The 15,194-nt window shown below is 35.4% G+C and overlaps 2 protein-coding genes across 2 annotated transcripts; one reads left to right on the top strand and one right to left on the bottom strand.

Annotated features, from left to right (window-relative positions):
- The first annotated feature begins 575 nt into the window (after positions 1-575).
- LOC111803384 (AMP deaminase-like) lies at positions 576-11,619 on the top strand. The gene is made up of 19 exons (XM_023687751.1): positions 576-1,156; positions 2,367-2,524; positions 2,626-2,833; positions 3,200-3,378; positions 3,517-3,568; positions 3,652-3,779; positions 3,872-4,051; positions 4,196-4,263; positions 4,422-4,564; positions 5,521-5,582; positions 8,413-8,526; positions 8,809-8,949; positions 9,203-9,355; positions 9,675-9,728; positions 9,805-9,915; positions 10,006-10,179; positions 10,317-10,397; positions 10,902-11,000; positions 11,108-11,619. Exons 1-19 carry the CDS (start codon positions 802-804, stop codon positions 11,174-11,176), a joined length of 2,529 nt encoding a protein of 842 aa, XP_023543519.1. The 5' UTR covers positions 576-801; the 3' UTR covers positions 11,177-11,619.
- Positions 11,620-11,875: 256 nt separating this feature from the next.
- Positions 11,876-14,559, bottom strand: LOC111803385 (protein trichome birefringence-like 3). The gene is made up of 6 exons (XM_023687752.1): positions 14,312-14,559; positions 13,967-14,207; positions 13,722-13,893; positions 13,125-13,324; positions 12,872-13,030; positions 11,876-12,268 (listed from the first exon to the last, which is right to left on the bottom strand). Exons 1-6 carry the CDS (start codon positions 14,517-14,519, stop codon positions 11,935-11,937), a joined length of 1,314 nt encoding a protein of 437 aa, XP_023543520.1. The 5' UTR covers positions 14,520-14,559; the 3' UTR covers positions 11,876-11,934.
- Positions 14,560-15,194: the final 635 nt, after the last annotated feature.

Genomic DNA, 15,194 nt, shown 5'->3' with positions numbered 1-15,194 from the left:
TAAATTTTTCTTTCTAGGATGCATGTGAGTTATGACAACATATGGACTCGTGTTGGTTTGTGGAGATAGTTTTTACTCTTAAGAAACGAGAAGTAAGTAACGTAACCATATTGCAGTGGAGGATTGACGAACGTGTTTGGACTACATTTGAATTTATTTGTCAAACGAACCCAATAAATTTATCGATGGGATAACTTAATTATATATTTAAAAGATTTTATTTAATAACAAAAACTTGAAAAGTGTTAAAAATTAATACAATTTTAAAAAAATTATGGAATGAAACTTAATAGTATCAATAACTTTATCCAACAAAATTAATAATAAAACACTTTAATTTTGTTACATAAAATTAAATAAGAATATAAATTCAATGTGTTTTAATAATCATATAATAAGGATCAAAATTAAATTAAATAATTTTATCATATTTATAAAATAAAGAGATCTTTTAAAAATTAAAAAGGTTTTAAATGAATAAAATAGGATTTTATTAAGAGCGAAAAAAAAAAGAAAAAAAAAAAAAAACCCTAATAGGAAATATATAAACAGAAAAATCTAAAAATTGGAGAGAGAGAGGGCGGAGTAGGAGAGAGAAAAAGCTCTCTCTTCGTCTGTGTGTGCAGTCACACTGGGCTCTCTCCCTGATATCTCTTCCTCTATAAATATCAAAGCAGAGCCTCGGTTGCTCGAATAAATCGGTGCTCTGTTAAGGATTTTGGCGCACTGTAATTTGCTGCTAACGATTCACAACTCTGTCTCTCAGGTTAGGGGCGTGTCGTTTTCTCATACGCAACTCCGATGGATACTTATCCGCTGCACATGGCTATGGCGGCTCTGATAGGGGCCTCTGTCGTCGCTGTTTCGGCGTATTATATGCACCGGAAAACCCTAACTCAGCTGCTGGAGTTTGCCAAGACTGTCGAGAGGGAAAGGGAGAGGGATGATAACTTGGAGGTTGACTCGCCTCAGCATTCGAAGAAGCAGCGCGGCCATGTACGGCGGAAGGGGAACGGCTACAATCGGCGAGGCTCCGCTTCGCTGCCGGACGTCACTGCTATTTCCGGTGGGACTGATGGAGACGAGAAGCGAAATGGACAGGTGCTTCTGGACGTGATTCCGGCAGGGCTGCCGAGGTTACACACACTTCCTGAAGGTATGGATTCGATGGATTTTTCTACAGGAGATTTATGGACTTTATATGCATAAAAGCTATTCAGTTTTGTGTAGTGGTTTATGCATCATGGTTTTGTTGGATTTCGAGGGGAATGCTTCGCTTTTTATCATCTACTGGTACTGGATGCCTCTATGGTACTTTTGGTTCTAAATAATTTAGACGGAGGCTTATCACTCACTACTCTGTTTCAATTTATACGGCTGATGAATTATCTTGAACTTTAGAATCGTGATTAACTATTAAGTTCTAATGAATCGGTCGATGCGCTACTGTCTGAATCGTAGCTCATTGATATGAGGACTTCCCATTCGGGTCTTCTTAAGACGATTCCAAATTTGGAGTATCTTAATCTTCGTGTGTCGGATAATACTGTAGATATCGTGTTTAAGTAAGGTCGCGAACTTTCTCTTACCCTATTTGTGAAAATTAAACATGGTCTTATTTAGCTGATTAATTCTTTAGCCATGCAATCCAAGGAGTCTCGTGTCATGTATTTCAGAATCCGATAGTTAAATATTTTATTTCTAAAATGTTCTGCTTATCTGTAACATAACCTGCTAACCTTGAGATTATTGTGATTCCTTCATTCTCATCTTGATAAGTCTTTTCTCCTTCCTTTGGAAGTATAAAACGGATTATCCTGCCATTTAGACAATTGAAAGAATTTGGTATGGGTATCCAGGGCATAGGAAATGGATAGTGATTAAAGTTTGACTGTTTCTTATTTAAAAGATAAAGCTTGAAGTCTTAACAACTCATCAAGTATGGTAATCTAAATCTCAAGTCAATGGGTTTAAAGATGATATGGATATTGCGTGACAATGTTTGGTAGGAGATCACGCATGAGCTAAGGCAATTTGCTCCTGTTCATTTCATTTTGGATATATCATTTTGACTTGATTCCTAATCTGTGTTTTAAGAACTGTCTAGGATATTGGTGGCCCATGGCTTTTCCAAATAGACTAAAAAAATAGTTAGCACTTGGCATCAAATGGTTGATTCAACTATCCTTTTGGCTCATATTTTTGATGCAAGTCCAACTTCAGAACTCATGATTTCATTCTGCCAAGAAAACTCCAGATTATCTAAATTATCCTTGCAATCTTTCATACAAATTTTCACGTATATATAGTTAGATTGAATTACCTATATTAATGTACTTTTCCCTCCAAATAATCAATTGTATCAGGGAAAAATTCTACCAAGAGATCAATTCGGCCTACTTCACCGAAGTCACCCATTGCAAGTACGAGTGCCTTTGAGAGCGTTGAAGGATCGGATGAAGACGATAATATAGCTGAGGATACTAAATTAAATTCAGCATATCTGCTTGCTAATGGAAATGCAGTGAGTACTTAACTCCCTTGCATGTTCTTAGTTTCTTGGACACCTAATGGCCTCTGGAGCTTGGGAGAATTTATAGTGTTGCATTTAAACTCCACGTGCAGGGTGCAGAATGTAAGGGCATATTTGAAAATCTTCCTGATCACATTAATGCCAGTGGTGAGCAGATTGCGTTGGCTGCTTCAAGTATGATTCGATCTCATAGTGTATCAGGTGATCTGCATGGTGTTCAGCCTGATCCAATCGCAGCTGATATTTTGAGGAAAGAGCCTGAGCAAGAAACCTTTGTACGGCTCAAAATTACCCCATCTGGTATTACTAATTGGAAACTTTTTATGTGATTTATTTCTTGTCTTTCCCTGGCCATTAGATAACAATGCTATACAGTCATGATTTTAAGGTGCTTAACATGGTAACATAGGCTTATTTGTTTGTGTTGTGGCTGTATATTAATGTAATCTTTCATAAAGAATGTATAACGCGATATGTTCTCTGTATAGAAAACACAAACTGAGGTAAGTATGCCATGCTGTTTGTTGTATTGAATGAATTATTAGGTACTTTGTTCACATGCAAGCTCATTGGTCAATAGTTGAAGTAAAAATTGAATTGGATTTTTTCTCACATGTATGCAGACTTGATGTTTAATATATTTCTATTTGTCTGACGCTTTTCTAGAGGTACCATTACCTGATGAAGTAGAGTCATATCTGGTTCTTCAAGAATGCCTTGAGATGCGTAAACGATATGTATTCAGGGAGGCTGTTGCTCCATGGGAGAAAGAAGTCATATCCGACCCCAGTACACCGAAACCTAATCCCGATCCATTTCAATACACTTCTGAGGGCAAGTCTGATGTGAGTTTGTCATCGTTGATAAATACTTTTAGTATATTGTGCTGCATGTTACTAATTTTGCTTCAAAGTCCTTTGTTTTCATAGATATGCATTTTATTTTGTTGTTCCTCTTATTCAATTTATATTTTCTTTCTGCAGCATCATTTTGAGATGCAAGACGGGGTCATTCACGTCTATGCAGACAAAGATTGTAAGAACATGAGAGTTATCCACAAACTTCTGATGTCTATTCTTAATTGCTCTTCTTATGAGTTTTATTTGAATTATTTGCAGCGAAGGAAGAACTTTTTCCTGTTGCTGATGCAACCACCTTCTTTACTGATCTTCATCACATACTTAGAGTCACTGCAGCAGGAAACATTAGAACTCTGTGCCACCATCGACTGAATCTTCTCGAACAGGCATGTGTCCTGTAAACCTTTAGTTATTGAAATGGTTGTTATGTTTCTATTTTTCATCCCTGATGAATATCCCATATATTCACGTCATTCAGAAATTCAATCTTCATCTGATGCTTAATGCGGACAAGGAATTTCTGGCTCAGAAAAGTGCTCCACACCGTGACTTTTACAATGTCAGGAAAGTTGATACTCATGTTCATCACTCCGCGTGCATGAACCAGAAACATCTCTTAAGATTTATAAAGTCCAAGTTGAGAAAAGAGCCTGATGAGGTAATGAATGTGATAGTGTTTCTTCCCATATCTATTATGGTTGTAAACATTGATGCTCCACATCTTAAAATTCATTCTGTTAACTGCTTCTAGGCATTTTCTTTCTTATTAAACAAATAATGGTGGACAATTTCCTCTACTTAGGTTGTAATATTTCGGGATGGTACGTATTTGACCTTGAAAGAAGTTTTTGAGAGCTTGGACTTATCTGGGTAAGTTTTTCCTTATCCATTTTTCCTTCATAGTGAATAGTCACTTTTATTCAAAATCCAAAAAGGGAAAACAAGAGATACTGATTTTATCCAATTCGAACTTTTATTAAATATGTCCGAGTCTGGAATATTGATTTCTTTTGACATATGGAGCACAGGTACGACTTAAATGTTGACCTCTTGGATGTTCATGCTGACAAGAGCACATTTCATCGCTTTGACAAGTTTAATCTTAAATACAACCCCTGTGGTCAAAGTAGGCTCAGGGAGATCTTCCTAAAGCAGGATAACCTAATTCAAGGTATATGTTGCTTACTTTATAAACTTTTAGATTTGACATTAGAATAGTGTGACGTTTGATTTTGGTTGCACATTCTCCTGTGTTGCATATTTGGTTGGTCAACTTTGGTTTCAGGGCTGTGATTTGCATTCTGAAATTAGTTAAGGAATCGGGAGCATTTATAACCTTCTAACCAAAGCCATGCATTTGCTGTTTATGTAATGATAATTTTTTTTCAACGGTTAGATGGAAGCTCTCTCTCTCACTCATATACGCACACACAAAATTCGGTGTTCTTTTAAGTTCAAAGCGTACTGAAGTGCTATAGCCCTTTGGAGCTTAAGTGTGTGGTGCAAAAAGAATAAAATAGAATGCAGGTTTCATTTATGAGGCACATAATAAAAAATGTAAATAAAGTTTTAAATATGAAGAAAAATAAATGATAAATAATAAGATGATGAAATTTAAGAAAATAGAGATGTTATTCGAGTTTGTAAGAAATTCATGTATTTCTTTCTTATAAAAATAAAATAAATAAAGTAGGAAATTAGGCTTGGGGAGCACCCCACAAGTGCTGAGGTGCATCTCCAATCAGGCTTCATTAAGAAAGGAGGCTGCGCCTCAGTGGGCTTTTTGAAACACTATATAGAATATTGTTGACATATGTTTGGATATCTTCAATCCTTTAAAACCCGGGTCTATGAACATATTTTCTCAAAGAAATAACTTCATACACCCTACAGGTGCATTCTGTTCTCATATAACTTTATATTCCCCGCATATCCCATGTCTATCAATCCTTTTATCAATGGATCATGATAGCATGCAAGTGTTTTGTTACTGGTTTAAATGACCAGAGATGTGGTTGTAGATATAGACTATGGACTATAGTGTCATGTATCTAGTATCATTAAGCAATTTTACTAGATTACTGCATTTCATTAGTTTTTGATTTTTGGATGGATGTCTATTTGAAGGCCGTTTCCTTGGTGAGGTGACCAAACAAGTATTTTCTGATCTTGGTGCAAGTAAATATCAGGTGCATCATTCTTCCTTCTTTATAGTCAGATACGCTATTTTGAATTCATTTGTTTTATGGCGTGGATTTTCTCTAGCATATACTATGTATATTCTCAATCTATCTGTAGTGTATTCTCTGTTCGTTAAACGTGTGCATAGAACAAATTTTTAGATGAAAGGGAAAAAAAAAAAAAAAACTGATCGTTCATCTTTGTGTGTTTTTAGTAAATTCTACGACGTCAACTCCCTATAAGTGAATCTAAACTGATCCCTTTTCCCCTCTCTAAAACATTAGTCTAGCGGGGAGCTGCTAGAAGAGAATAAATACAACTAACACTCGTTGCAAGAATGAGCTCTAATCATTTGTAATAAAGGAAAAAGAAAAATTACAAAAGACTTGGAAGAAAAAGCTAAATAGGTGAATCAAAACAGACAGATTCCAGACATCCTCCAAGTCTCCTGTACGGCTCATAAATCCTCTCGTTCATTTTGAGTCAAATGTATCTAAAGGTTGATACAAAATTGGTTTTCCATGGTAACTCTACTTCAAAAAGGGAATTCAGAATTACTTTCACGGATGTGTTGTGACAGTTAGAGGGGATATGTCTTGGACAACCCAAAAACTTTTAGATGCTGGCTGTCGGTTACTTGAGAATGAGAAGAGTACCAAACCACAAGGCTCTTTCAATTTAGATTTCGTGTACAGTTAGATGCTTGGCCTCTCTTGTTGGATTGACTTTTTGTATGTCCTTTTGTATTCTTTTATCTCAATGAAAGCTCGGTTTCTTTATTAAAAAAAAAAAAAAAAAAAAAAAAAAAAAAACTNTTTGTAAACTATGTTTGTGAACTCTACACACCTACCACCGCAGTATCTGAAAGCTCGTCATCATGCACCAATTCTAAGGACTTCTTTACAGGGGGAGTAATAAGATTGCACTTTAAAGGAAAGTCTCCAAAAGGTATTTTGAAACGGGTTCACTCTTCAAGATTTCCCCCAGCTATAATGGACATGGAAGAATCTCTAGACTTAAAAGTTTGGACCAAACTTAAGCAAACTGATATTCGACACTTTGCAGAGGAAACAAAGTCAAGGGGATTATCCATTTTTGTTGAGAGACAATAATTTTTTTAGAAGAAGCTTCATGTCTATCCTATCCCTTAACCAAGGATTCCAACCTAAGGTTTAATTTTTGTAGAGAAATAAGTTTTTGTCTTCAGCCCTTCTTTTAATCCTTATCTTGTCTTCAATTCTTGATGTTGTAAAGTCCAATGATTACTGGATGAGACATTTCCTATCTCATTTAACCGTACTAACTTATACCTACAGTGCACCTTTTGGACATTAAAATAGACTTCGGTGCTTTTGTACAAAAGAAAATGTAAATAATGGATATTTATTTTTAATATGTGAATGAGAAATGGAGTTATTTCAATAAAGTTCCATATTCACATACTGCGTGCAATGTTTGTTTTTATTTCCTGATATTCATTTAGAAAATTGTAATTGTAATATAATCGACCTTTTTATGCTAATGAATTATTTCCTATTCTTTTCCAGTCTATGAAATAATTTTTTTTTTCTAGTGATATATGATGAGGACCATGTACAGAATCTTTTACTTCGTCCTTTTCATCTCTGATAAGGAATCACAATAAAAGAAGTAAAATTCGGATTACCTAGTTGATTGAAAATTTCAAAGCAAGAACACTTGTTTGAGATTCGAATCACTCCACAAACAAAATTAATCATGTCAAGCTTGAATGATTCTAAACATGTAACCTAAACTACATAGGATTTCAAAGAAACTTGGTCCTAATGATAAGGAATCATCCAAGGGAAGTAAAATTTAGATTAGCTTGTTGATCAAATATCTCAAGACAAGAATACTTCTTTGAGATTTGAATCACTCCATAAGCAAGATTAAACATGTCAAGCTTGAATGATTCTAAACATGCAATCTAAACTACAAAGAATTGCAAAGAAACTTAGCAGCCATTTGCTAAAGGAAAGCATAAATGCTATTTTTACTACCTTTTCCAAGTCTACCTTTCAAAGATAACATACATGATTTTATAGAGCTTCAAGATGAGAACCCTTGACCTGATTTTATAGAGCTTCAAGGTGAGAACCCTTGACCTTCTGTGAGGCATTTAAAGAGTTCTAACCTTCCTATTTTATACCATAATTATCCACTATGTAAATGTAATGATAAAATAAATAAGTTCTAAAATACATTAATAAAATACCATGACTCTAAATTATTATCCATCCAAAATTTGTAACCATCCAAGAATAAATGAAGCTTGGTTCTTCTTTAATGTGGTGATGATTTGAACAACATTTTCTTCACATCTTCCTTGAAGTTTATCTTGCATGATGCCTTTGTTCATATGAATCTCTATTAATATTTGGAAGGTTACATGTTATGTCCACGCTATATGGAGTAAGCAAGTCAGAGTGTTTGTATTGCTGTTGACATTAAAAACATTAAAAGACAAAAAAAGAAAGAAAAAAGAGAACGGGGCAGTACATAGATCAACTAGAAAAAACACACTCGTCTCTTGATACTTGATCTATTTCCCTTCTGATGCATCAGAATATCCTTGACGGGTTGTAAGCGTTTTTGGTTGAATTAAAGAAGCCGATGAGCTAAAGAGTTGGTACAAAGTTTTTACCAGCCTATTTTTGGCTCTGTCTAAAACTTCAGATGACGTGGATGCATGAAAAATAAACTCATGGTAGCTTTATGCAAATTTAATATAGATGAAAATAATAGTGTCCTTCCTCCTTTAAAGACATTGATCCCCCTCTATTTTTCCATGTTTGATGTTTCATTCTTTTACTGCAGATGGCTGAATATCGGATATCTATATATGGAAGGAAGCAAAGTGAATGGGATCAACTTGCCAGTTGGATAATTAATAATGATTTATACAGTGAAAATGTCGTGTGGTTAATTCAGGTAATGCTTCAAAAGCCCAAGAGAAAGAAAAAAAAAAAGGTCCTTTTGGCTTATCATATATGCCTGGCTTGTCATGTCAAATTTGTCACCAACTTTATGCCACAGTTTTAACTTTACCTAATGCTTCTCGTGAAAATTAGAGTTTGTGGTTCATAAGTTTTATGCTTCACAACGACACTGAGAAGTACTTTCTTTTCTGAAATTTGCTTTACTTTTGTATCTGACGATGTTAATCTTAATGCTGCTTATTTCTTTCTTATTTTATTATGGTTTGCATTTCAGCTGCCACGACTTTACAATGTGTATAAGGAAATGGGGATTGTGACTTCATTTCAAAACATTCTTGACAACATCTTCATTCCATTATTTGAGGCCACGGTGGATCCAGATTCACATCCGCAGTTGCATGTATTCTTGAAACAGGTTTGTTATCAACCAAAAGAATCTTCAATTTATCTTACAAGAGCTTCTCAGTCTGTTTATACGAAGATAGTGTCTGAATATGTAATACTGATTTTTGTAGGGATGATCTGAAACTATTGTTGATAAAATTGCGTTCTCATTTATTCTACCATTATTACTTATGTTTTAAAGCAACCTATGTTACACCATAAACTTTTTGACTCAATGTGGGTGCAAAATTTTTAAATTTTGTTCTCTTTTATGAACTTTTCAGGTTGTTGGTTTGGATTTGGTTGATGATGAGAGCAAGCCTGAACGACGCCCTACCAAGCACATGCCAACACCTGCTCAGTGGACGAATGTTTTTAATCCTGCATTCTCATACTATGTCTATTACTGCTATGCCAATCTCTATACACTAAACAAGGTTTCGCCAAACGATCTAAAGCGCTTTACTTTATCTCATATCTTTTATCAAATTTTAGAGTACATGGCAGTCCGTTACTTGAATGCATAGTATAAATAGCCCATTTTAAAATTTTGTACTTGATCTTACAACTTTAGACGAGTCTGTTTTAAAATAACTATATCTTGGTGGCGTTTTAGAGGTTTTATTTTCATTCCTCGCCGTTTTTGGGCTTTCTCGTTGTTTCCTGCATTGATATCATGATGGATGCTTTGGCCTGTGCTTCCTCCATGTTTAACTTTTTTTAAGGGTTATATAACCTTTTGAATTTGCTTTTCAGCTTCGTGAATCAAAGGGCATGACCACTATAAATCTTCGTCCACATTCTGGAGAGGTACTTTGGAAATCTATTCAAATTTGATGCATACGTTACATTTTTACGTTCAACTTATGAATATAATCCTTTTCAGGCTGGTGATATTGACCACCTTGCTACAACTTTCCTAACTGCTCATAGCATTGCACATGGAATCAATTTGAGGAAGTCTCCAGTTCTTCAGTACTTATATTATCTAGCACAGGTAGCGACGCAGACAACAATTTCTTCCTATTGAACTCGGAATTCTCATTGTTCCAGTCCCTTATTTTAAACACGACATGTGCATTTACAGGTTGGTCTTGCTATGTCTCCCCTTAGCAACAACTCCCTGTTTTTGGACTATCATCGGAATCCATTTCCCGTATTCTTTTCTCGTGGTCTAAATGTCTCTCTTTCTACTGATGATCCTCTTCAAATCCACCTAACAAAAGAACCTCTGGTGGAAGAATATAGCATAGCTGCTTCGGTGAGTATCTTTCCTTGACCATGTGTATAAGGTTAAATTTCTGTTCTTTTTATGCGGCTCAATATGAGAACCGGATTTTATGAAGGTTTACTTTTTTTTAAATCTTTTGAAATTGAAGTTAAAATTTATTTTTACAGGTCTGGAAGCTGAGTTCATGTGATCTATGTGAAATAGCTCGCAATTCTGTCTACCAATCAGGTTTCTCTCATGCTCTGAAGGTACATACAGAACTCTGGAGCAATATAAATTATTAATTAATCCCCCACCCATATACTATACTATGATTTATGATGCATTGAAAATATTCCTCTTATTTAATTCCTGCACCTGCATTCTTTTCTGCATCCAACTATGATCCAGTCTAAATGTGTTCAACAGAAAACATCCATGCCTCTACGTCGTGTTAGAACACCTTAAATGTTCTAGATCAAATGTATATTCATTTATTTATCTTACTATGATGAAAGAAAACTCCCTTACGTGAACCAGATCTATTTATAGGCTGTAGAACTGTTCCCTCGAGGAGCACAGCTAATCAGTATAAATTGAGCTCACACTTGAATGAGATCATTGATATATGTCCTTGTAAACGTTATTTTCTCCGATGCAAATACTAGGATCATTGAGATCTACAAATTTCTTCCAACGTCTCTTATTGTTCGTGCTCGCAACAATGACATGTATTCTTTTCCTTTTTCTGGTACTCGGCCTTGTCGTTGCAGGCGCATTGGATTGGAAAAGAATATTACAAGAGAGGACCAGCAGGAAATGATATTCACAGAACAAATGTGCCACACATCAGGGTGGAATTCCGTGACACGGTATACTTCTTTTTTCTTCTTACCTTTCTCCCTTCTCATTTGAGAGATTTCTGGGATCGCCTAACAATTTCATTTTTCTGCCCCTTTTCTTCCTCCCCTCCTAAAAGATCTGGAGAGAGGAAATGCAGCTGGTTTATCTTGGGAAGGCCGACCTTCCTGATGAGATTGAAAAGTGATGAGCAGTGATGAAACACTTAAGACCACACTGGATTATTTATATTCTTAGGTGGTAGTTCGAAGGTTCGGTTATTTGGGTGTCATTCGATCGCCTCGACGAAGGAGCTGGATTTTGATTCATGTTGTTGCACCCGGACGAAGAAATTTGAAGCGGGGGAGAAGGAGAGTATATACAAAAAGTGCAAATGGTAGCTGAGGGTCTGTCTAGCCGAAGCTTTGATGTGGGCATAGTTTAACGTTGGTAGTATGAGAAATACTTCTTATTGGGATAAGATCGGCACTTTAGATCCCAAAGACAATCTACTAAGTATATGGATATATGGATAATATATAGATACATATTTCTATACGTAGCCTAAATAATCATAATGTTGGGAAATAATAAGAGGACATCAAAATAAAGATATACTGCTTCCCCATGGTTCTAAGGGGGAAAGCTTCCCTCATTGGATTCTTAGTCTTATAATTTATGGCTTTCCTCGTGTTGCTGCGGCAATAATATGATGGTTTGTTATGATGTTCGTTCAAAACTGACATCATATCTTGCACGTGTATCTTATTGGATCTTATTGGATTGAAATGATGCCTACTGTTAACTGACATTATCGAATAGATAATGGTTATAAACATATATTGTTTCTTAGCCGAAAAATGTTTCATGTTTAGATGTTTAATACTCGATGCTAGGTTCTAATAGATTTGTTGCACAATTGAAATCATTTCATTTCAAGATTGGGTACCTTGTTGGTTTATATTGCTACAAATGTGCGAAAAGGATTTGATTCCAAGTATCGGGGACGCCGGGGAGGCACCAGTGGATGCAGTCGGCGTGGCGGAGAGGGTCGGCCTTCTGCTCCGCCGTTAGCAGCTTGCCGCCGGTTTCGGTGAAGATGGAGGAATGGGCGTCGATTCTGTAGTCGGAAAGCTGCGTAATGTTGATGAATGTGACCGGAACCTTCATTTTGTTCACTATTTTGGAGACCACACTCATCATTCCTTTGTCGGAGCCACTCCCCCAGAAGTTTCTGTTTCGTATCGGCTTTGTTTCGTTGAAGCATTTGCTCCCATTCACTCTCCCCCAATCCATGCTTCTGTTCAATCATAAATAATTTATTTTATATTTTTTAAAACTTATGAATTTATAGAGCCGGTAGTATTCTGCCTAAATAGTAGACATAGGTAATAAATAAGAGAATACTAAAGATTCGAACCTCCTAAATTTTTATTAAAAAAATTTAAAAAATTCTTATCGTCAATATATATCGATACCTTATAAATTATTTATAAATGTTTTAATGTTAAGTGAAAAGTATTTAAAACATGGTAATAATGATAAATATTTATTTGAAATTTTTTAAAAAATTTAAAGTGTTTTTTTGAAGTTTTTAAAAAAAGTTTTTAAAGGTATTAATAAAATTTTTAAAAAATAAAATGTATTTTTTTTTGTAAGATTTTGAGAGTTAAAAAAAGTATTTTTGAAAACATTTAAAAAATTTAAACCTATTTTTTAAACAAAATATTATTATTATTTTTTTTTTTAAATTTTAAGAGTATTATTTTTCAAAATTTAGTACATTTTTTAAAACTTTTCATTTCTTTTTTCAATTTTCTTTTTAATCTATTATCATATAATACTTTTAAAAAATGTAATATTTAAGAAAGAGATAAATAAATAAAAAAAATATGAAAAATACCTTGTATGAGTTGGAGACATAGTGGTAAAGAAAACACGTGTCATATTGGGATTAACATTAGAGTCAACCCAATTGGCCCAAGTCTTCAATCCCATTGTATAAGCAATTGGTGTATCAAATTCTACGTACCCTTCTTCTCCATTCTCGAACGATCCCCATCTGTGTATATTCAAAGTATTACATTTATACTCGTAAGTTTTGAGTTTAATTTCACACGTCATAATAATAATAAAATATATAAAAGAGAACTTACAAAGATTTAATTTTAGCGACACTCATCCACCATACATAGGAATTGAAGACAAGAATATCGACATTCGTCCAATGTTTGGAATGGTTGGCAACTGAGTCTACTCTCAATACTCTTTGCTTTGGATCTCCGATGATCGGATTGTCCGAATTTGAGTGCACTAGAAATGGAGCCCAGTAGAACTCAATGGTAGCGTTGTATTCCTAAAAGTAACACCGACCATCATAAAGAAAATGAAAAAAAGAAATAAATGTTAAATTTTCGATTTTATAAAGACACATTATTCTTAATTAATGCACGAGAGTTTACTATGATTTTAACATTACTTTTAATTAAAATTAGTCGATAAATTAGTTGAAATCGAAATATCGTAGAAATTATAAAATTTTAGGATAAAATAAAAAAAATTAGAACAAAAATATATATAACTTTTAACTTAAATTTAATTTATTATTTTCAAAGAGGGAATCATTTCTTAATTAACACATTCTTAAACTTGATTAAGAAGTAAATCTCAAGTGCCTTGCTCCCTAAAATTCCCTCTAAATATTATAATTAAAGTTTTTTTCTCTCTAAAAGATGGGTAAAAAAAAAAATTACCTTAGCGGTAAAAACAGAGAGAAATGAGCCTCTGTTGAGAGATTTTTTATCCGCCGGAATCATCCACTCAACCATACAAACAAACGACTGCCACTGGCCGCGCTGCAGCGAATCTCCGACGAACATCACCCTCTTGCCCCTCACCTTGTTCAAAGCAATCTCTGCGTTAAATCTGTCATCCAAACCCTAATTCCATTAATTTATTGGTTCAATTACTCTTTCAAATATACTAATTCACCTCAAACCTTGCCAATGTGCAATCCTCCGGCTGCCACTCCCACCGCCGGTAATCGGAATCCACCCGCCCGTTCTTAACGCACGACACTTGCCGGTCTAGATACGGGCACGACCGGTCCGTGTACAATGGCTTCATCGACCGGTTAAAAACCCACTTCCCGTTCGCTATGTTGCACTCCTCCGGGTCGAATTCGAATCGGTCGTCCGTTAACGGGTTTGTCGATCGCTCCTCCGCCGTTGGCTTCTCCCCTTCAATACAAAAACAACAATTTCAATGACGGAATGAAGTAGGGAGGAAGGAGCCAATCGCCTTGGCCGCTCTAAGTTAGAATAGATGATAAAATTAAACCTACTTGTTTTCGAGGAGGCGGGTTTTTGAGGGCATGACTTGAGTTTGAAAATGGAGATGGAGGAGAAGAAAGTTATGCGCTCGGTGTAGAAGAGAGCGAGGAAGGAGAAGGCGCAAAGGACGACGGTGAGGAAGGGGAGACGAGGCTTGAGTCGGGTGATAGGGCATTTCGACGTCATTAGGGCGGAGGGAGACGACGTCGACAAGCTCATGAAGTAAGAAACACGAGGAGAATGAAGAGAAGTTGGAGGATATTTTAGGAGATTTTGAGGTAATATTTTATGGGTGTGTGTGTGTGTGTTTGGAGTAGGAGTGAAGCTAAAGGAATGTGTGGTTGGCTTTGAGTTTTATTAGGTTAATTAGAGGAGTGAGGTGGGTGGGTTGAGAGGCTAATGTCTCGAGCTTCTCGTGATAAAAGGGAACGTGTGAGATCCGACATCAATTATAGAAGGGAACGAATCATTCCTAATGAAGGTATGAAAGTCTCTCCCTAATAGATGCGTTTTTAAAATCGTGATACTGAAGGCGATATGTAACGGACCAAAGCGGACAATATCTACTAGTGGTGGGCTTGGACTATTACAAATCGTATCAAAGTTAGTCACCGGACCAAGTGAGGCACTAGTTGGAATAGGGCTAGATTCTCTCGTATTTTAAAATCGTGAAACAGACGATGATATGTAACGAGTCAAAGCAGACAATATCTGTTAGTGGCGGGTTTAGACTGTTACACGGGCTTTATAATTGAATTTTTTAAAATAAATTTTGAGGATTTATAATTAATTTCTGGATGATATACTTGATTTGATTTGATTTCAAATTTATCGTTTTCTTTATTACTTTAATTGATATCTTTGTGACTTTTACACGTAATTTAAATTTAACTA

The sequence above is a fragment of the Cucurbita pepo genome, chromosome LG10 (genome assembly GCF_002806865.2).
Source record: "Cucurbita pepo subsp. pepo cultivar mu-cu-16 chromosome LG10, ASM280686v2, whole genome shotgun sequence".
Lineage (NCBI taxonomy): Eukaryota > Viridiplantae > Streptophyta > Magnoliopsida > Cucurbitales > Cucurbitaceae > Cucurbita > Cucurbita pepo.
The sequence above is the reverse complement of the archived record's forward strand: the minus strand, read 5'-3'. Positions and strand labels throughout refer to the sequence as shown.

Coding starts and splice junctions, on each gene's coding strand:
- LOC111803384 (XM_023687751.1), top strand. CDS start 802: ATGGATACTTATCCGCTGCACATGGCTATGGCGGCTCTGATAGGGGCC. Junction 1,157..2,366: donor GTTACACACACTTCCTGAAG/GTATGGATTCGA, acceptor CAATTGTATCAG/GGAAAAATTCTACCAAGAGA. Junction 5,583..8,412: donor TTGGTGCAAGTAAATATCAG/GTGCATCATTCT, acceptor CTTTTACTGCAG/ATGGCTGAATATCGGATATC.
- LOC111803385 (XM_023687752.1), bottom strand. CDS start 14,519: ATGAGCTTGTCGACGTCGTCTCCCTCCGCCCTAATGACGTCGAAATGC. Junction 13,894..13,966: donor GAGGATTGCACATTGGCAAG/GTTTGAGGTGAA, acceptor TTTGGATGACAG/ATTTAACGCAGAGATTGCTT. Junction 13,031..13,124: donor GTCGCTAAAATTAAATCTTT/GTAAGTTCTCTT, acceptor GAATATACACAG/ATGGGGATCGTTCGAGAATG.